Consider the following 23,339-nt stretch of genomic DNA (forward strand, 5'->3'; position numbering starts at 1 on the left):
GTAAAGATAAATTTAAATTTTTGTTTGGTTAGGCTCAACTGGTTTTAATCAAACCAAGCAATATACATTACATATATTTTTAAATTTTTTAAATTATTTGATTCGGACAGGAGATGAGTTTAAAAATTTCAATCGATTCGGTCTAACCGATTTTAAAGTTTCTAAAGCAAATCGAACCAAACTATTAAACCGGTGTTAAAAATTAACCGAACCGATCCATTTAACCGTTTAAACCAAACTCACTCGGTTCTCTTCAAGTTAAAACTAAAAGGTAATTTTGTTGTGAAATTAGTTCGATTATATCTCAAAGGTACAATATTGTTATTTTCAATATTGTTGGAGGGTAACACCGAAGTGTCAAGAATAATTTTGTTAAAAACGTTGCGGACATATATCAATACATGATTAAATGAAGATATATAAAAGACAACCAATCAAGTACAAGAAAATATAAGAGGTAAAATTTTACTTGAAATTTTTTACGAGAGAAATATGGAAATATGATGCAAAAGTAGTATACTTGAAGTCTCTCTACAATACAAATAATATATTATCACACTTTCTTACAATTTCAAACACTAATTTTTAAACCAAAAGGCTCAATCAAGCTTGGTTCAAATTAGTAAGGGAGACTTAGTGACGGCTTTAAGCCTTTAATTAGAAGCACAAACCGCTGCTGCTCATTTCCCTTTCTTCCGTGATCAAAAACATGGGTTTCGTCTCATTTAATTTTGTCTTCACTGTATTATATAACAAGTATATATAGCCACCTGCCGTAAGCTTCCCGGAAACCAGTAATAATAATTGATATATGTTTCCACTGTAATCCGCTATTATTACGGGCCGTTAGCTGTTAAATCAATTCGGGCCTGGGCCTTTTTCTGGGGAGAGGGGGGCGTCCGACGTCCATCGGACCACTTTTGTGTTCGATGGGTTCTCTCACCGTCGAATCTGCTTTAGGATTTTCGCGTCTGCTTTAAAATCCGTACACACGAATCCTAAAGCATATCTGACGGTGAGAGAACTCATCGAACACAAAAGTAGTCCGATGGCCATCGGATAGCGCCCTGACCCCTTTTTCTGACCTCTTCAATTCGAATGTGTTCACAAAGTCTTTTTCTGACCTCTTCAATTCTGACATCTTCAATTCTGATGTGTTCACAAAGCCTTTTTCTGACCTCTTCAATTCTGATGTGTTCAATTATGATAACATCATCTATTATTTATATATATTCTTAAATAGCTAATAAGATTAAAATCTATTAAGTACTAGATAAAAAAACAATGTTTTAACTTATATTTTCTAATGTACCGATTTATAATTTCTAATGCTCTAATTTATAATTCTAATTATCAATCATAATTAAAAAAATATTTTGATTTTAACACTAAATTTAACTCGAGTTACAAATCAAATATCTAGATGAGAACAAATTTTTAAAAATTATAGGGGAAGGAAAAATCAATCATAATCAATAGATTACCACTAAAACTCAAAATTCAGAGGGGAGGTTGCCTCCCTGAAACCATGTGGGTCCGCCCCTGCAACCAGGTGTTATATCATACTTTAGCTCCTTCGAGAGTAGTTGCTGACCAAAAGCAAAGCAATGCAGAGCATTACTCCCTGCTTTATTGCTCTCTTCCTCATAAATCTCTGCTTAAATCTAGCATCTGCATATGACGACCTCTACCAATTTTGCAATTCCTCCAACAACTACACCGTAAATAGCGCATACAGTTTCAATCTAGACGAACTCTTCTCCTCTCTTTCGACAGAAGCAGTTGCGATACAAGGTTTCTCCAAAAATATAACTGGTGCAGCACCAGACCAGACCTATGGTCTTGTGCTCTGTCGTGGCGATGTCAATTCTTCTGTTTGTGGCGACTGCCTTAACCAATCCGTAGGAGATGTAATGAATTTATGCCCATACTCAAAAGAAGCCACTATATACTATGACTACTGCCTCCTCAGTTACTCCAACCAGCAGTTCCTCAACTCAACTGATAATTCACACCAAATCATAATGTACAACACCCAAAACGTGACAGGCGGTAGATTTAGTGGATGGGATCCATCGAATAATACTGTAAAAACCTACTTCAACACTGTGGTGAACACATTACTTAGCACTGTCTCGGATCAGGCAGCTTATAACTCGATAAAGCGTTTTGGGACTGGAGTGATAAACTTAACAGGATCCTTGCCGGTGATCTATGGCTTGTCACAGTGCACACCTGATTTTTCAAATAATACATGTCGTGCTTGTTTACAGAATCTTATTAATGAGACGCTAAACTATTTTGACGGGCGGCAAGGTGGAAGGATTATAGGAGTGAGATGCAACCTGAGGTATGAAATATACACCTTCTTTTCCGGAAAGCCAGATCAAGAAATAGGTTACATCTCGGGGACGGAAACATCAACTCCTCCAATGAATTCTCCATCTAGCACAAGTAAAGGTGAGTATTTCATTTAAATTAACACTTGGCATGGCTCTTGATCTATAATCTTTTGAAAAAAAAGAAAACCTGGAATATCATTCATTCTTACATATATGTTTATTTTACAAAATGGCAACATACACAGATCTCCTAACTAATCCTTATTTGTCAGGGAAATTAAGTAGGATAAGGATTCACAGTGATTAGCTTTTAAATTAAAATCCATGATATAATATAGTCTGACATGTAATATACAAGTTTTCTCATAGGAATTATATAATGTATATTTTTTAAGGTTCTTTTCAATGTATATTAGTCATGAAATATTTTTTGTAAGTATATTAGTCCAGAAATATATATTTTTAATGTATAGTTGTCCTGCGTAAACAATCCCTCTATGAATTTCAAGCCTGTATTAGGCAACCAGCATAGACAATCTAATTAATTTTCCACAAAGTATTGTGTAGGAGGAGACTAAGAGCAGAATTTGTTATTGATGGGGATCGAGAAAAATAAAAAGCCACGTAAACATTATATATATATATATATATATATATATATATAGAGAGAGATAGACTAATGTGCTTTCGGTAGCATATGGGCCGAAATACACACGGTCCAAATTTGAAATTTCAAAATCTAAAAAGTCGATCTGAACCGTTCATCTTGTTCTCCATATTAATATGTGCTTGGAGACCAAATTTTATATTTTTCTGAATTGTTTTATTATTTATTAAGCCACTTTGAAAATTGCTGATCCAATGGTGGCTTAACAAAATAGTAAAACCGTTGGATCAACGATTTTCAAAGTGGCTTAATAAATAGTAAAAAAATTTAGAAAAATATAAAATTTGGTCTCCAAGCACATATTAATATGGAGAACAAGATGAATGGTTCAGATCGACTTTTTGGATTTTAAAATTTCAAATTTGGACCGTGTGCATTTCGGCCCATATGCTACCGAAAGCACATTAGCCTATCTCTCTCTCTCTCTCTCTCTATATATATATATATATATAGAGAGAGAGAGACTAATATCCTTTCGGTAGCACTTCTGAAGTGCTACCGATCTAAATTTTGAAAAGCTGAATTCGAAACTTCGAACTAAGTAGCTCAGTAAATTGGTTATATATTGAACTTGTAGAATACTAATTTTTATTATTTTTGAATTTTTTTTACTATTTTTTATGATTTATGAAAGATGACAAAAAAGGCTTAAAAACAAAAGAAAATTGCCAATATTTTAGACCATTTTTCGCTATATTTCATAAATCATAAAAATAGTAAAAAAAAATCCAAAAATAGTAAAAATTGGTATTCTTCAAGTTCAATATATAACCAATTTACTGAGCTACTTAGTTTGAAATTTCGAATTTGACTTTTCGAAATTTGGATCGGTAGCAATTCAGCCGAAAGCATTCTGTCCTTTTCCATTCAAAGATTATATATATACATATATATATAGAGTTAGGCTGGGGTGCTATGGATAGCATAGTGGCCTCTATGCTACGGCTCAATATTCGAGTTTTCAAAATCCAAACGGTCAATCCGAACCGTTCATCTTATTCTCCATATTAATATCTGCTTGGAGACCAAATTTTATAATTTTCTGAATTTTTTTACTATTTATTAAGCCACTTTGAAAATTGCTAATCCAACGGTTTTACTGTTTTGTGCAGCAACCGTTGGATCAACAATTTTGTAAAATACTTAATAAATAGTAAAAAAATTCAGAAAAATGTAAAATTTGGTCTCCAAGCAGATATTAATATGGAGAATAAGATGAACAGTTCGGATCGACTGTTTGAATTTTGAAAACTCGAATATTGAGCCGTAGCATAGAGGCCACTATGCTATCCATAGCACCCCAGCCTAACTCTATATATATATATAGAGAGAGAGAGAGAGAGATGAGCTACGCTACTCCATGGAGTAAAACGCGTTTGTACTCCACGCCGTATTTTCATTTTGAAAGTCCAAATGACCGATCTGAACCGTTAGATGTGATCTCCATATTGAAATGTGCTTGGAGACCAAATTTTACATTTTTTGGAATTTTTTTACTATTTATTAAACAATTTTGAAAATTGCTGTTTTGATGTGAACAGTAAAAAACAGTAAAAATTTCTGGACCATCGGATCAGCGATTTTCAAAATTGCTTAATAAATAGTAAAAAAATTCCAAAAAAATGTAAAATTTGGTCTCCAAGCACATTTAAATATGGAGATCATGTTGAGCGGTTCGGATCAGTCATTTGAATTTTCAAAATAAAAATATAGTGCCATAGAGCACCAACGCGTTTTACTCCATGGAGTAGCGTAGCTCATCTCTCTCTATATATATATATATATAATCTTTGAATGGAAAAGGACAGAATGCTTTAGAAGTCCATGCATATATTCTGCGCTAATTAATTTTCCACAAAGTATGTTAGGAGGAGACTAAGAGCAGAATTTATTATTGATGGGGAGAAAAATAAAAAGCCACGTAAACATGATATATATATTATCTTTGAATGGAAAAGGACTGCTTTAGAAGTCCATATATATTATGCGCTAATTAAGCTAGATTTTTGTAATAAGAACACTTGAGAGAAACGTTGCGTCTTGGAAGCCCGTCTTTTCTTTTCCTTAAATTCCCTCTTTTCTTTTCTTTATTTTTGGTTGTTACGTTTACTTTTGCTGTTGGAAGTAAAAGCCCAAGCCCATCCCTCAAAACAGAATTTAATTCCAGAAAGTTAATAAGGGTACGTATATATATATACAGAAGTTGCTTCCTTCAAGCCCAAATCTAAAATCTTCCATGTCAATATGTAGTCAATAGACAATAATTATAGCGTCATACTAAAAAGTAACATACCACTTCCATGTACGAGTGAAAATGGTATGGATAATATTCGATCCGTATTTGATCCGTATCAAAAACTTAGATGTGAATATATGATATCCCAATATCCGTGTGGATAACGATACTGATATAGTTTTATGTTTCAATAATTATCCGTACCCGAATATAGATATATACAATATATTTTAATATATATTATGAAAAATTTATGTTATTTATCTAGGGGTGTAAACGGAGCGGATAATGCCGATACCATATTCATATCCGTCTTTCAATGAGCGGATACAAATTAATACAGATATAGATAGAAAATGGATATTAAACCAAATATGCCTTAAACGTATACGGATACGGAGTGGATAATCTTCAAATACAGATTTGAAACGAATACTTGTCGAATAATTGAGTTATATGAACTTTGAGATACAAATATAAATCAACAAAATTCAAATTGAATATGGAATCTTGATGTAATTTGTAGAAATATATATAGTCCTATATATATATATATATGGACTGTCTAATTTGCTACCGGCAGCACTTCGACGAGGTGCTTACGGGGTCATATTAGCATATTTGATGTTCAAACAACAAATCTAAACCGTTAGATGTTCAATCTATATTAAAATCTACTTGGAGACCAAATTATATATTTTTTGGAATTTTTTTACTATTTATTAAGCTGGTTTGAAAACCGTTGTTTTCAGTAAATTTCTGCAGCATTGAAAACAGCGGTTTTCAAATCAGCTTAATAAATAGTAAATAAATTCCAAAAAATGTAAAATTTGGTCTCCAAGTAGATTTTAATTTAGATTGAACATCTAATGGTTTGGATTTGTTGTTTGAACATCACATAATAAAATATAGCCCCGTAAGCACCTCGGTCGATGTGCTTCCGGTAGCAAATTAGCCAGACTCATATATATATATATAGAGAGAGAGATGGGCTACGGTGAGTTGAGAAGTAAAGCGACTATTTTACTTCACGCTCATATTTTGTGATTTTTAAGTTCAAAACGTCGATCCGAACCGTTCATCTTGTTCTCCATATTGAAATGTGCTTGGAGACCAAATTTTACATTTTTTGGAATTTTTTTACTATTTATTAAGCAATTTTGAAAGTCGCTGATCTGATGGTCCAGAAAATTTTACTGTTTTTTACTGTTTACAGCAAAACAACAATTTTCAAAAATGCTTAATAAATAGTAAAAAAATTCCAAAAAATGTAAAATTTGGTCTCCAAGCACATTTCAATATGGATTAAATATCTAACGGTTCGGATCGGTCGTTTGGACTTTCAAAATAGAAATACGGCGTGAAGTAGAAATGCGTTTTACTTCGCAACTCACCGTAGCCCACCTCATATATATATATAGTATTGCTAAATTGCTATCGGTAGTACTTCCACCTAAGTGCTTACGGGGTCAAATTTTAGTATTTGATGTTTAAACAACAAATTCAAACTGTTAGATGTTCAATCTAAATTAAAATGTGCTTGGAGACCAAATTTTACATTTTTTAAAATTTTTTTACTATTTATTAAGCTGGTTTGAAAACCGTTGTTTTTATTAAATTTCTGCAGCATTGAAAAACAACGGTTTTCAAACCAGCTTTATAGATAGTAAAAATATTCCAAAAAATGTAAAATTTGGTCTCCAACCACATTTTAATATAAATTGAACATCTAACGTTTTGGATTTGTCAATGAAGAGGTTATCTCAAGGAGAATCTGGATGTGACGTTGGATTTTCAATTTGATCACCGGAGAGCCGGCAACGAAGGTTAGAACGAGAGGGTGATTCTTTGTTCATACCTAGAGATATGTGCTGGAGGGAGAGGAAGAAACCAATAAAAAAATAGAAAAAGTAAAAGTGACTTTTAAGGAGGTAAGGATACAAGGATATTATTGTCTTGAAAAATAGACTAAGGAGGGTCTGAGACGACTTAAGAATTGAAGCTCAGGAGAATCCTTAATCCAATCTAAGGAACTTTTGTTCGGTTAGATTAAGAGGGATTAAGGCCTAAGGAAGTCTAAGGAGTCTCAACCGAACACGTACAATGAGCGGAGCGTAATAAATATTTGATTAGCCCATGCTCAATTTCACTTCTCTGTAATTATGTATCTCCAATTTTTTCATATGATGAAAAATATATATTTGTGTTTTAAATTTTTTTGTCCGCTATCGTTTCGTTACCCGGTAATTTTAACGGGTATAGATAGAGTAGGGTTAGATCAATTCTTAAAAGGTAAGGATAGAAATGGATCAATTCTTAATAGATATGGGTATGAAAATGCTTCCATCAAAACCGTATCATACCCATTTACACCCCTACATATTGTAACAAGATCTGTTACATACCTTTTCTGTTTATCTGGCTCGCAGCAGAAAAATTACAGCCACTGAGTTGGGATCACTGGCTCAGATAATCAGGACCATGCATGATTGCAGCAGGTTCAATGTTACACTTACCAAAATCTTGTATCACAAAAATTGACCCTAACTAAATGACCTGTCCTTCCAATCCGAATTCCCGAATTGACCTTTTAATTTCTAATTAGTTGACCCTATCTGATCTGGTCCAGAACTGTTCCTTTTCTGCAACACTACCAGTATCTACATTAGTGGTACTTAATCAAATTATTTTATCATAATAGAGCAAACAGCAAAACATGCTTAAAAAAACTAATCCCCAAATTACATAAACACCTGACCCAAAATGTTGTGTTAACAGTCTATGGTATGTTTTCACCTTAATCTGACTGTTCCTTTATACTCTGGAACAATCCAAGCTCTACCCGAGCTGTAACTGAAAATTACCCAGAAATAAAAACTTATTTGCAATCCAAATAACCCAAATCCAAAGCTGGCCAGACTATATTTGAAAGTGAACTAACCTGACTCCAACTTAATGAACATTTGGCATCTATTAGGACTGCTAATGAGTCGAGCCGGCTCGTGAATCAATGAGTCGAGCAGCTCAATATTCATAATTGAGTCCAGCCCTAAACTTAAAAAAAAGCCCGAACTCGACTCGACTCAAATTTTAATTTGAAATAGAGCCGAATCCCGAGCCGAGGCGAGCCGGCTCATGAGCCCATCAAATCGAGTGTCCTCCTCTTTCAAAGTAAACATACAATATAAATACACCCCGTACAGACGTACAGTAATAAATATCCCCCATTCATCCCCATGTGCGATCACGTGATTGAATGAATGAATATTCTTAGTTGGACTTATTGGAGCCGGGAAGTACTTTCTATTTGTGTCCAGTCTCAAGGCATACGGATACATCCCTTCCAATATATGCTCTCTCTTCTCCTGTTGTACACGTTCAATGGTGGTAAATAACTAAATATGATGATTCGTAACTAGTTGGTTCTAGCGTGAGTTCATTTCATCTGAGACAACACAATATTTGTGTGTAGATTCGTACTGTTTTATCAGAATTCAGTTACAAATGGAATGCACGGAATAATTCTTTAATATTCGTACAGATTTTGATCAAGTGAACTGAATCTAAACATAAATTTATGTTACCTTAGGTGATATGAATTCTTCTAGCATATAAACGACAAAAGAAAATTAGATATGACTTGGATTAATAATTTCTGCAAATTAGAATGTGTTTGTACAGTAACATAGTATGAGCCGGACGGAATCGAGCCAAGTATTTACATGAGCCGAGCCGAGTCGAGCTTTTTCTTTCAAAACTAAGCCGAGTTAGAGCCGAGTCATTTTGCTTCTCTCATTGAGCCGAGTCGAGTTTGAGCCTAACCTTGATCATCAGCAGCTCTATCACCTATATATATCCACTATTTGGATGTGTTTATCCATCAGTTCAATGCAAATGTTGAATCTTTTTCTTCAGTCGTCATCTATGCAAAATTGCAAAATAATTAAACTATTGATATGTGTTGATTATTTCAATCTCACAAATTTCTTCAGGAGGAAGGAGCAGGCGCCTCATTATCATCATCAGTGTGTCGGTGGCATCGCTTATAATTGTCTGCTTCCTTGTCTTTCTGTTAATCAGAAAAAAGAGATGTGCAGGTTAATTTTGTTTATTTATGCAATTGAACAGTACTTGTCAACATGTTCATTTGCATGAAAACTTAGCTAAACACTATATCTTCTTCAATTAGAAACCGAGATTTCTCAAGAAGAAAGAATGCTCACAACTAACAATGAAACACTGGATCTATGGAGCAGAGAAACAAATTCAGATTTTCCATTCTTTGATTTCAATCAAATAGCTACTGCGACCGGTAACTTCTCATTAGACAATAAACTTGGCGAAGGTGGATTTGGACCCGTCTATAAGGTGCTTCCTATTTCCTTCCTTCTCCATACTGCTTTCCTTTTTATCTTTCTTAGTTATGCTAATTATTATTTTTTTAAGAGAACGAAAAACCATAAGTATAACGTGGCCATTAAAGTAAAGGAAGACAGTAAAAGAACCTGACAAAATATAATGTTGAGTTGTTTAGATCTATTAAGTTAATTAGTTAATGTTATAAGGACTTATTTGTAAGAGTGTATTAATATAAAAGTGGGGCCTCTCCATGAGAGAAGGTTAACCCTAATTTTATTCAAAGATCTACATGGTATCAGAGCTGTTAGAGGCGGCTGTATGAAATTCCTCCGATAACGAATCTGGCGACTCCGCTCCGCTTCAGTTTCGTTCGATCTATTAGCGATACTGACCGCTTCAGTTTCTTCTAATTTTTTGGCGATCTCTCTGACGCGACTCTTCTGGCCGCGTTTTTTTTCCCTTTTTTGGCGCTGGCTATCTGGAGTCACTAGCGACTTCCGTTGATTTCTCCACTGATTTCTTATTCATGTGTTCACATTAAATGTGACAGATGTTCTTCTCCACTGATTTCTTATTCGCTGGTGACTTACAAGATTTTTTGTTTATTTATTTTTGCTGCTGGTGACTTCCGTTTCTTTTTTGTTATATTAAAAAAAAAAAGGGGAAAGAAAAAAGAAAAATGCATTAGATTTTCTTTTAGATGTGTATGAACTTGGTGTTTTACAAATAGATGGAGAAAGCCGTGATCGCTTGTAGGCATACGGCGTGTGATTGAGTTGTGTTTGATCTCGTTCCTTTGTTGGGTTTGGGCAGTCAATTAGGAAGATGTGAACACCTGTGACTAGTCAGGAACTGAAGGAGATCCTGGAGGGGGTAGCCAGGGTATTTCAGACCAAACTAGAGGAGAATTCTAGTAGGACAGTCGTGGCCGCACCGGAGTCGGCGCAGGTAATGCAAAGAATAGAGTTGCTGCCTAATGACATCAGGCTTGAGGGAACGAGAAACTATCTGAGTTGGTCTAGGAGGGCATTGTTGAACCTTCGGATCAAAGGACTTGAAAAGTATGTGAAGGAGGAGTGTACTGAGCCGGAGAAAAACGCGAGTGCTGAGTGGAATACATGGAGTAATACTAATTCTCTGGTGGTTTCTTGGTTGTTGACTTCTATGTCTTCAACCATAGCTGGGATGGTTGAGTCTATCTCAAGTGCAGCTGATGTCTGGAAGACATTGGAGGGGATGTACTCTGGAGCTGGGAGTGTGATGATGATGATGGAAGTGAAGGAGAAGATTGATGCCACCACACAGGGGGAGAAAACAGTTCACCAGTATGCAGCAGAGCTACGTCATTTATGGGCAGATTTGGACCACTATGATCCGCTATCACTGCAGACCCCGACAGATGTTCTTCTTGGGAGGCAGTATCTTGAGCGCAGACGTGTGGCTCGTTTTCTCAAGGGCCTGAATCCAAAGTTTGAGGGAAGAAGGGCAGCAATGTATCACATGTCATCTCTCCCCTCCTTGGATGAGGCTATTGCATCCATGGAACAAGAGGAGATTAGACAGAAGGTGATGACAGGCGAGGCCTCACCTGCTGTCCGCTCGGCATTGGTGGTTCCTGATGCTTACATCAGGGATGATAGAGAGTGCTACAATTGTGAAAAGAAAGGGCATCTCAGCTACAATTGCCCTCAACCCCGCAATACTGGTGGTAGCCGAGGGGGCAGAGGACAGAGAGGTGGTCGTGCAGGTCGAGGAGGCAGGGGATGTGGAGGCCGAGGAGTTGCTCACCTAGCTGTGGGTGTATACTGTTAAGCAAACTCCGGAGGGCAAGATCGACAGATACAAGGCCAGATTGGTTGCTAAAGGCTACAGTCAAACGTATGGCATCGACTATGATGAGACATTTGCTCCAGTAGCAAAGATGAGCACAGTTAGAATGTTGGTGTCATGTGCTGCCAACTTCAATTGGCCACTACATCAGCTAGATGTCAAGAATGCATTTTTGCATGGAGATCTCCAGGAGGAGGTGTATATGGAGATTCCACCAGGCGTCGCTACTTCTCAAGCAGCTGGGAAGGTATGCAAGTTGAAGAAATCTCTGTATGGGTTAAAGCAGTCTCCGAGGGCATGGTTTGATAGATTCAGGTTGGCAGTTTGTGGTATGGGATACAAGCAGTGCAATGGGGATCATACAGTGTTTTACAGGCACTCCAAAACTCGTATCACTATCCTGGCGGTCTATGTTGATGATATTGTAATCACTGGAGATGATGCTGAGGAAATCCTACGGTTGAAGAAGAAGCTGGGAGAGGCATTTGAAGTTAAAGATCTGGGGCAGTTAAAGTACTTCCTTGGGATTGAAATTGCAAGGTCGCGAAAGGGTATAGTGCTTTCTCAGCGAAAGTATGCTTTGGATCTTCTCTCAGAGACAGGGATGTTGGGTTGCAGAGTTGCATCTACTCCTATCGAGCATAATCATAAGATGTGTGCCGAGAGTCGTGACCCAGTATGTAAAGAGCAGTATCAAAGACTAGTTGGACGGCTTATATATCTCTGTCATACAAGACCTGATATTACTCATGCAGTGAGTGTGGTGAGTAGATATATGCATGATCCCAGAGAGCAGCATATGGAGGCAGTTCGTAGAATTCTCAAGTATATTAAAGGAAGCCCAGGAAAGGGGTTATGGTTCAGGAGATCTGGACATTTGAGAATTGAAGGCTATTGTGATGCTGATTGGGCGGGTTGTATGGATGATCGTAGATCCACTACAGGCTACTGTGTATTTGTTGGAGGCAACCTCGTATCCTGGCGTAGCAAGAAGCAAGATGTGGTGGCTAGGTCTACAGCTGAGGCTGAGTACAGGGCTATGGCAGTTAGCCTATGCGAGTTAATGTGGGTGAGAAACATGCTATATGAATTGCTCTTGTTTAGAGGAGACTCCCTACAACTTTGGTGTGACAACAAATCGGCAATTAATATTGCAAACAATCCAGTTCAGCATGATTGCACCAAACATGTGGAGATTGATCGGTTCTTTATCAAGGAGCAACTGAATAGAGGAGTTCTGACTTTGAGCTATGTGAAATCACAAGAGCAGTTAGCTGATTGTTTAATAAAAGGATTAGGTTCTAAAGAGTATAATATCTTTTGTAACAAGATGGGGATGATTGATATCTATCGCCCATCTTGAGGGGGAGTGTTGAGTTGTTTAGATCTATTAAGTTAATTAGTTAATGTTATAAGGACTTATTTGTAAGAGTGTATTAATATAAAAGTGGGGCCTCTCCATGAGAGAAGGTTAACCCTAATTTTATCCAAAGATCTACATATAAAATGCATGAAAATACTTTATGATGAGATTAAAAAGAAGAATTAGGTTTTATGGTGATTGAAAGTTCTTTTTCTAGGGGGTGCTACAAGATGGACTTGAGATAGCTGTCAAGAGGCTTTCTTCATATTCAGGTCAAGGTCTAGTTGAATTTAAAAATGAAATCCAGCTTATTGCAAAGTTGCAACACAGAAACTTAGTCCGACTGGTCGGGTGGTGCATCCAAGGAGAGGAGAAAATACTAATTTATGAGTTTATGCCCAACAAGAGCTTAGACTATTTCATTTTCGGTACGTCTCCAGAAACCTATTATGGAAGGATTTTCATAATATTTTATCCATTTTTTTCCATATGTTTCCATAAATTACAGTACTAGTTCCATTTTGCTAAGTCATCTGTAATATATCACCGGGCTTGTTAGTTAGCAAACTAATTTTTAATCATGTAGTAATCTGATTTCGGAGGCCTCTCAGATCACAAGATCTCTCTCTTCCATTCTAAGAACCTATTCACCCAATAGTTGCTTTATAAACAGTTCAATATTTGACTCCTTATATTTTAAAATTTTAATTAAAAGCTAACAATTCAAGACCAAGGAAATTTTGAGTTTTTGAAATATAATAACAAAGATTAATCCATCTCCTTTCTGTATATATTTGTTATATCACAGATGAAACAAGAGGAGAACTTCTAAATTGGGAAAGGCGTTTTGAGATAATTGAAGGCATTGCTCAAGGACTCTTATATCTCCACAAACACTCTAGGCTAAGAATTGTTCACAGAGATCTGAAAGCAAGCAACATCCTCTTGGACTCTGAAATGAATCCGAAGATATCAGATTTTGGATTGGCTAGGATTTTTAGCGCAAAAGATCAGCTCCAAGCAAATACCAACAGGGTAGTTGGGACTTAGTGAGTATATAGCGCCATATGCAAAATAAAAATTTGATAAATTTTATTTTATTGTAAACATAGTTCAAGTAGAAAACAAATTAATTCAAATAATGATGGTCTATAACACCGTGTTGTTTTTCTTCTTCTTTTTTTCCCAGTGGTTACATGGCACCAGAGTATGCATCCGAGGGTCTTTTCTCAATCAAATCAGATGTATTTAGTTTCGGTGTGCTGCTTCTGGAGATTATAAGCGGCAAAAGGAATATAGGTTTTAACCAATACGGAGACTTTCTCAACCTTCTTGGATATGTAATGAAACACATATATACACACAAACTCTTAATAGTTATACAATTATATGTTACAAACTTAAAAGTGAATTCCGTTTAGCTGACTTGTTTTGCTTCAATAGTTACCCTAACCTTAGCCCTATTATATGTGGCTTAGTTCTAGCTGTTTTTGCATGCTTTTGGCGTTTAGCAATTGTGATAATTTTGGTGCTGTATGACTTGTTTAGACTATGCTTTGTTAGCTTTGCGGAGTGCCTTATGTTGATGGCATCCTAACAACACTCTCCTTTTTGTATTTAACTCTATTTCAGTAATGGAATGGTCTTTGGCCTCTTTTTTTGTTTTAAAAAAAATGTGAATTCCGTTTCTAAACTCAATTTATTGTTGGTATTATGGTACCAAATAGCAGTCGGTATTGATATTCTTCTTTCCCTTTCCAGGCTTGGGATAGATGGAAAGGAAGAAACATTGCAGAGCTAATATCTCTTGTATTAACTGAAGCTCCTCATAGACAGATAGAGAGATGCATCCATGTGTCATTACTGTGCGTACAAGAGAATCCAGCCGATCGACCTACCATGTCTGATGTTATTGTGTTTCTTACCACTGCAAGTATAACTCTACCCGAGCCCAAGCAACCGGCATACTTCAATGTAAGAATAACAGAGAAAGGAGTGGAATCATCTGATTTTTTTGGTTCATCATGCTCAATAAATGATGTGACCTTGACCAACCCGGATGTTAGGTAATTCTGCAATACCTATTATCTGAGTTAGGTAATTAATTTTTGCTTAATCTCATTTTTATATGTATATGAATGAGATGTACAACATATAAATTTGAAGTGTTGGTGCTTAAATTTTAAATTCTAGTTATGATGCTTGTACGATTAATTGTTCAGTTAATTAGGTGTCAACAAAATGATAACAATTGATAGCAAATTGAGTATTTATTAAGCTTCTAAATAGAGGTGACAATGCGATCATAATGTGCATTTCGTAGATCAATTTTATTTGTTTAATAAAATATCATACTTTCTAAATAACGAGATAATTAAAGAAATAATTGATTCTCATAAATAATTCAATTAATTTTTCAAATGATAGTTAACTATAACTAAATTAAGCATTAAATCTGATAGTTTAGTTACAAAATTCGACTGTTATAATCATTATCTTTGTCCTTAATTAGTATTTGTAACGTCTTAGTTTAGTTACAAGACACTATACTGCTCGATCAACAATTGGTAGCGTCTTAGTATTTGTCTCATTTTTATTACTCCAATTAATAGAGCCCAATTCAATATACAAGCAAGGCAAGGTAAACCACTGAGAAAAAGTAGTAAGGATGCAGCTATTCATCATTCAACTGTCCGGTCTAAATCCAACATTCCAAATAAGATAACTTTATTCCGTCCATCCGACTCCTGTATTTCTCTAGTTGGAGGGTATCCGAAATAAAATGCGAATTCAGTAGTCCCACAAATTTGCTTTTTCGTCTCTTGCCAATTATTCCCAAATTTCTTTTAATATATTAAAGTGTTGGAAATTTTGGAAGGATACAATGAAACAAAGAGAAGAAATTTGCTGCTGAAATTAACTTCTATTGCTTAATTAAATTCGATTACAACATGCTGAATTTATAGCACAACAACAAGACTAAATCTGGAACATCTAAATTTAGTACCCCACTACCTATCCTCCTTACAAGCTGAACCTACTTGACTAATTATAGAACCCACTAACTCTTACATGCTCCATGACTAATTATAGCACTCCAAATATAAAGAGATGAATTTAGACCAACTCTCAACATAATTCTAAATGTGGAAAGCTAATTTTGGATCAACTTTGAACACTCCCCCTTGATTCAAAATTGGTTTACTCCAAGCTTTGTTGGGATAAACTCAGCAATACTGCACTGCTTTGTGCCAGTATGCAAAAGATTGAAGAGAGAATAATATTTTTCTGAATAGAAACAACGCTTTATTTCCTTTCTCTCTTAGTCAATTACATAGAGTTCTGCAGTATTTAAAGCAATACAATGTTCCTAAAATAACCACCCACAACTTCCATAAATTAAGCACCCACTACACAACATGCTAAAAATAACTAACCACTACTCTAACTAATCCTAAAATAACTATGCTTACAATAACCAATGTCTAAAATAACCAATGCAGTTTTTATGCTGTTAAAAACTGATTTGTACATGCTTTAATCAATTTGAATTAATTTTCAACACTCCCCTTTAACAATAACAGTACTTGAACCAGCTGTACCAATAACTGGTACATGTACAGTTTCAACAGGAGGACTTGCAAGGACTTTGGGTTTCACCTCTTCAGTGAAAACAATAGGTTGGTCAGCATTAGGATTCTCAGCTCCTGCAGTTTGACCATCCTCTTTCATCTCATAAACAGTAACTTCTCTCAACCTCTCTGGTTCTATTTCAGGCTCGAATCTGCCACCTTCTCTGTCATCATCAAGAGAGTCTGATTTCTCCGTTTCTTTCCATTTTTCTCCCTCTGATTCAACTGGGACCGCAATTTTTGCATCTTCCTCCTCTGTGATTGTAGGCTCTTGCTCAGGATTGACTTCTACAATATGTAGTCTCATCAAGGAAAGTCCCTTTTCTTCTTTCTCTGCCTCCATCTGTACGGGCTGGTCAAAACATGATTCTGCCATCCTCAGCACTTGTGTATCAGTAATGGTAACCAGATCCCCATCAGAATCCTTGTACTTGATCAGCACAGATATTAATGAAGGAAACATCTTTGTCACAATATCTCTCAACACCTTGAAAATACATTTTTCTGGCATCTGAGCCAGCCGTATATCTTGGTTGTACACCAACTTCAACGGCCTCGGACGAATGAGCCCTACATTCTCCACCTTGATGACTTTTTCATCAAACAAAAAATTTCTACTCACCATGATTTTGCTACTTTCTGGACTGCTGCCACCATTATCTCTTGTGTGCACTGCTACCGTGCCCTTGTTGCTTGCATCAATCTTGCTCTTGGTGTATGCCATGAAGAGTGCCGGTTGCTCATTTTCTTTTACAGCATAACTTGCTTGATTCTCCTCCCTTTGCTTCTTGTAGCACTCGGATTGGTAGTGCCCAAACTTATTGCAGTAGTAGCATTGGATGTTCTTCTTGGATTCATCATATGATTGACTATTTTCGGCAGTGTTGCTTCTGCCTCTTCCTCTTCCTCTTCCCTTGCTGAAATTGCCTCTGCCTCTACTTCTTGACGTCTCCCTCTGCATATAAAATGCCTTGTCATTGCCTTTATCTTTAGCCTTTGACATCCTTGCTTCATGAGTCTGTAGTGATCCCATGAGTTCATCAAAGGTGTAGGTTGCTAGATCTTTGGACTCTTCAATTGCTGTAACTACATGATCAAACTTGGGTGTTAGGCTCCTTAACACTTTCGCCACCACCGTCTTCTCTTCCATGGTGTCTCCAAATGCTCGAATTTGGTTGACCACCCCTTGTACTCTTGAGAGGAAAATCTGCACGGATTCCTCCTTGTTCATCTGCAATGTTTCGAAGTCCCTGCGTAGGCCTTGAAGTTTGATTTCCATGACTCGAGTACTCCCTTGAAATGTTGTTTTCAGGGTTGTCCACGCCTCCTTTGCGTTGGTGGCTGCTGCAATTTTCGAGAAGATGGTGTCATGCACTGCTTGTTGGATGAAGAATAGCGCCTTCGCATTTCGCTTTGCTGTTTCTGTTGGTGTGGGATCTACGGTCGGTGCTCCCGTCTCCACCAATTCCCATAGACCTTGTGACTTGAGCAAAGTTCGTATCTTGATGCTCCAGAACTTGTAGTTGTCTCCCTTGAACAGCGGAATCGATGGATTCGAAACGCTCATGTTCTCTGCCATGGTCGGATCTGCCCTGATCTCTAACCTTCGGCTCTGATACCAATTTGTTGGAAATTTCGGAAGGATACAATGAAACAAAGAGAAGAAATTTGCTGCTGAAATTAACTTCTATTGCTTAATTAAATTCGATTACAACATGCTGAATTTATAGCACAACAACAAGACTAAATCTGGAACATCTAAATTTAGTACCCCACTACCTATCCTCCTTACAAGCTGAACCTACTTGACTAATTATAGAACCCACTAACTCTTACATGCTCCATGACTAATTATAGCACTCCAAATATAAAGAGATGAATTTAGACCAACTCTCAACATAATTCTAAATGTGGAAAGCTAATTTTGGATCAACTTTCAACATAAAGGACATGTCTTATAGAAGCGGCAAAATGACACCGCCAAATTCCTCTTTTCTCATTGGCTCTCAGCATCTCCCACGGATCGTCCCTCCGAGGAAGCATCTTGTCCATCCATCCAGAAGTGCATCACATCTCATCTAACCGTAAAATCCACTGCTCACGGATCACATCTATAATTTGAAGGAATTCCTCCCGCTTCCGCCTAGTCGGAAATTTCAAATCTCCTCTCTCTTTCTCTCTATTGCTCTCTCTTCATTCTCCAACAACAAACAATGATAATGATGTGATTCCATCAAGCCGATCGATCGATGCCTCATCATCTCTGACACTTGGGACCACATCAAGGTCTTCTCTTCCTTCCCTCTCTATGATTTGGTTGTCCTGTCCGGTCTTTCTTTCTATCTTTGCTTTGCTTGTTGTTTAATTACTGCATCATTACTCATGTACACAATCCGTTCCATGAAATGTCAAAGAGTATTTTTTTCAAGGTTACTTATCCCCAATTTCCTTACCTCAATTTTTGTAATATAATTGTATCGTTTCTTACAAAATTTGTTTACTGCATCATTATTTCTGGGTTTAGGGTTTAGGGACACTAGTGGAAAAACTGGAATCAGTATCGGCCTATCTGGATCGGTTATATGAAACAACCGATACTAATACCTATCTGGATCGGTTTTCTGAACAAAACCGATCCTAAAAACTAGTTAGATCGGGTTTTTTAGTCAACCGATCCAAATTTGTGAACTATCAGGATCAGTTGTTCTAAAAAACCGATCCTAATAGTTAAACTATTAGGATCGGTTTTTAGCAATAAAACCGATCCAGATAGTTTTTTTCTTTTATTCGGAACATCTTTTCATATGGTTATGTTTAAATAAATATAAAAAATTACATATTAGAAAAATAAGTTAATTATTTAATAGAAATTTTATTTAATTTTCAAATTCTACTTAAATAATATTAAACAGCAGATAGGTACTATGCTACAGTCTTTGTTTTACTATTGTTCATCAGTTTTTTCTAAGAATAACCCTATGATCTTAGGAACTTGATTTTTGGAGATTGATTTATATTTTATTTTGAGGTTTATACAAGGTGTTGATTTTTTTTATTATATTTTTGACTGTCAAACTTCAAAATTAAATTCTGGACAAACTATAAACCAAAATTTTTGTTTTTTTTTTATAAAAATGTAGAAGAAAGCTCAGTCTAAATGTCTAACATGAGTCAGAATTTTTGGAGACAGAGAACTATAAGTTTTGTTTTTATCTCTACAGGGGCATTACAGTAAACATTAGATTTTATTTAATAGTTTTTATATCCTTCAAAGATGAGATTCAAATGCACATATAAAATAGCAAAAAAAATCCTTAAAATGGAAAATCAAGCAGTAAAGTGTTTGTTTTAAATTCCTAATACTATTAGGATCGGTTTTTTATTAAAAACCGACCCTGATTTTTTTTTTTTGCAGAAATTTTTTTGAAAAAAAAAATTGTATCAGGATCAGTTTTATTGCTAAAAACCGATCCTGATATTATCTGGATCGGTTTTTAGCAATAAAACCGATCCAGATAGTTTTTTTCTTTTATTTGGAACATCTTTTCATATGGTTATGTTTAAATAAATATAAAAAATTACATATTAGAAATATAAGTTAATTATTTAATAGAAATTTTATTTAATTTTCAAATTCTACTTAAATAATATTAATGTAATTTATATTATTAAAATTTATGTGATCATGGTAGAGTTGATTTTTGCCTAACCAACTTTAAAAAAAAAATAGTATCAAGATCGGTTTTTTATAAAAAACCGATCCTGATACTATTAGGATCGGTTTTTTATAAAAAACCGATCCTAATAGTTTATATGAGAAACATCACTAAACCCCACTCATATTGATGGTCTATCAACCATCAAACGGCTACCATTTATTTTCTTTTCTGTTTGGTAATGCATCTACACGGATAAATATTAAGAAAAATGTGAAAAATATAAAAATTATTTATTTGTTTTTGTATGGCCAAATCAACTCTACCATGAGCAATTTTGTACAATTTTATTATTATTAATGGCATCAAATTGTTAAATGGAATGCAGACCGTTCATTTCTGCATGATCATCCAACGGTGGATCTGTAATTAAATGAATTGTAATAATTTTTAAAATGATCAAGATATAACATGGAACATTAATAACGTAAAAGTGCCGAAGGCCCAACAACTGTAAGTCTTGATCCAACGTAAACTATTTACGGCCGTGTGATGTTGCTATATTGTTTTGCTTTGATGAACTAGTAAATGAATCCCGAATTGTATCAAATTTTATAATGGTGAAATTAATATGACATTCTTTCATTTTAACGGTTCCGATCGACCAAATGCTAATGTTCGTATTCGTTCCTTCACAACCCCACACAACAAGGGTTCAAGTCCTATGTATATTACTATATGGCACAAGTCATTGATGCATCATGCATGATTGTATAAAAAAATTCAATAGTCAAAATGACTTCAAAATGAAATATCAATGTCAAATAATTAATTATATTATCACATAAATTTTAATAATATAAATTACATTAATTTTCATCAAAATTACATTAATGAAATATCAATGTCAAATAGTACCTATCTGCTGTTTAATATTATTTAAGTAGAATTTGAAAATTAAATAAAAATTTTATTAAATAATTAACTTATATTTCTGATATGTAATTTTTTATATTTATTTAAACATAACCATATGAAAAGATTTTCCAAATAAAAGAAAAAAACTATCTGGATCGGTTTTATTGCTAAAAACCGATCCAGATACTATCAGGATCGGTTTTTAGCAATAAAACCGATCCTGATACAATTTTTTTTTTCAAAAAATTTTCTGCAAAAAAAAAAAAAAAAAAATCAGGGTCGGTTTTTAATAAAAAACCGATCCTAATAGTATTAGGATCGGTTTTTTATTAAAAACCGACCCTGATTTATTTATTTATTTTATTTATTTATTTATTTATATTTTTTGCAGAAAATTTTTTGAAAAAAAAATTGTATCAGGATCGGTTTTTTATAATAAAAAACCGATCCTGATACTATTTTTTTTTCAAAAAAATTAGTATCAGGATCGGTTTTTTTATAAAAACCGATCCTGATACTATTAGGATCGGTTCTTCATAAACAACCGATCCTAATGATAACTTCCTATATAACCAGCTTAGCTAGGGTTCTTCTTATTTTCATTTCGCGCCTCTCATTTTCAATTTAGCGTCTCTGTCTCTGTCTCTGTCTCCGTATCTCCCTCTCAAATCCTCAGTACTCTCTCTCTCTCTGTCTCCGTCTCTCCCTCTCCTCCGTGTCTCTCTCTCTCTTTCTCTCCGTCTCTTCCTCTCAAATCCGAGCCTCTCGCACCTCCGGCTCAATTGTGCCAGTTTTTATTTTTTTTTATTGTTTCAAAAATGAATTAATGATGTTTGTATATTGTTTTACAGTTTTGAGGACATCTCTCTCAAGTTACTTAATCATCCGGCCGATCAACTATCATGGTATTAGCTTTATCTAATTTTCTCATTATTATACTTTTAAAACACATTTTTTTGTATTTTTTATTGGAAAATGTTTTTCCATCTAATTGTTACCTTTGTTTTTGTTTTTAGGATTTTTTTTAATCTCAAGTGATGTGATTGCAAAAGAGGTAATTATTGATTTTTTTTATTGTTGTGCTTTACATTAATTGCATAAATGTGTATATTGCATAAATGTGTGTTAATTGAATAAATAGCCCAATTAGTCACTTGTATGTTTGTTAATTAATTTTTTTTTAATTTAAATTTCTTGTTATAATATGTAATGCTTCACAAAACTTTGTATGAAGTACATGAATTTTTTGTAATAGTTTAAGATGTGTATGATAATTAATTTAGAATGTGTATATGATATTTAATTGATTATTGCTTCTTACTGTGCAAAAAAAAAAATTTAGGATGCTAGCCAGCAAAATATATATGGAAGCTGGTCAAATAAATAAAAATATTTTTTTTAGCCTCAATAAAACATGAGGATCGGTTTTTGAATAAAAACCGATCTTGATAGTACGTATCAAGATCGGTTTTTATTCAAAAACCGATCTAGATATGTAATTTTTTTTTTAAAAAATTGAAAATACTATCAAGATCGGTATTTATATAAAAACCGATCTTGATAGTACGTATCTGGATCGGTTTTTATATAAAAACCGATCTTGATATGTAATTTTTAATTAAAAAAAAAATTCGAAAAAATATCAAGATCGGTTTTTATATAAAAAACGATCTTGATATGTAATTTTTAATTAAAAAATTTCGAAAAAAATATCAAGATCGGTTTTTATATAAAAACCGATCTTGATAGTACGTATCTGGATCGGTTCTTAGTCAAAAACCGATCTAGATAACAACTATTAAGATCGGTTTTGTTAAAAAACCGATCCTAATAGTTTCTATTTTGATCGGTTCTTTAAAAAATATAAAACCGATCCTGATAGTATCAGTATCGCCTTCATCAGTATCGGTTGGATTCCGATACTGATATGTGTATATAACCGATCCTGATTCCATATTTTCCACTAGTGGGAGAAACTTTTATAATTGGGTAAATATGATATTATGAATTTTAGAGGGGCAAATATGTAATTTTTATATTTTCGAGGGGTATACATGAAACTCCCCAATCAAAATTTGAACGGTGAGCTATTTCTGTTGTTAAGGAGTTGAGTTGAATTGGACTCGAGTGATGTTATTAATATTATTTGGCAGTTTTGCTCTAATGTGTACATGTAACCGTTTAAGTATAATGTATATTATTTGGCTGTTACTTAATGTGTATATGGTGATTTGCCATTGATAATGTAATTTCGACTGTGTGATTCAAGATTTAAATGTTAAACATGGGAAAAGTGTAACAAAATTTCAGTATTTAAAAATCAAGCCTTGCAAAGT

At 34.8% G+C, this 23,339-nt stretch overlaps 2 protein-coding genes across 2 annotated transcripts; both read left to right on the top strand.

The window, feature by feature from the left end:
• The first annotated feature begins 1,596 nt into the window (after nucleotides 1-1,596).
• On the top strand, nucleotides 1,597-15,004 carry LOC144569771 (cysteine-rich receptor-like protein kinase 8). Its single transcript, XM_078320246.1, has 7 exons — nucleotides 1,597-2,460; nucleotides 9,238-9,342; nucleotides 9,435-9,613; nucleotides 13,015-13,225; nucleotides 13,606-13,846; nucleotides 13,987-14,137; nucleotides 14,559-15,004. The coding sequence occupies exons 1-7, from the start codon at nucleotides 1,608-1,610 to the stop codon at nucleotides 14,865-14,867; spliced, it is 2,049 nt and encodes a 682-aa protein (XP_078176372.1). The 5' UTR covers nucleotides 1,597-1,607; the 3' UTR covers nucleotides 14,868-15,004.
• Nucleotides 10,359-11,416, top strand: LOC144550642 (uncharacterized). The gene has a single exon (XM_078298629.1). The coding sequence runs from the start codon at nucleotides 10,556-10,558 to the stop codon at nucleotides 11,414-11,416; it is 861 nt and encodes a 286-aa protein (XP_078154755.1). The 5' UTR covers nucleotides 10,359-10,555.
• Nucleotides 15,005-23,339: the final 8,335 nt, after the last annotated feature.

The sequence above is a fragment of the Carex rostrata genome, chromosome 2 (genome assembly GCF_964058835.1).
Source record: "Carex rostrata chromosome 2, lpCarRost1.2, whole genome shotgun sequence".
Taxonomy (NCBI): domain Eukaryota; kingdom Viridiplantae; phylum Streptophyta; class Magnoliopsida; order Poales; family Cyperaceae; genus Carex; species Carex rostrata.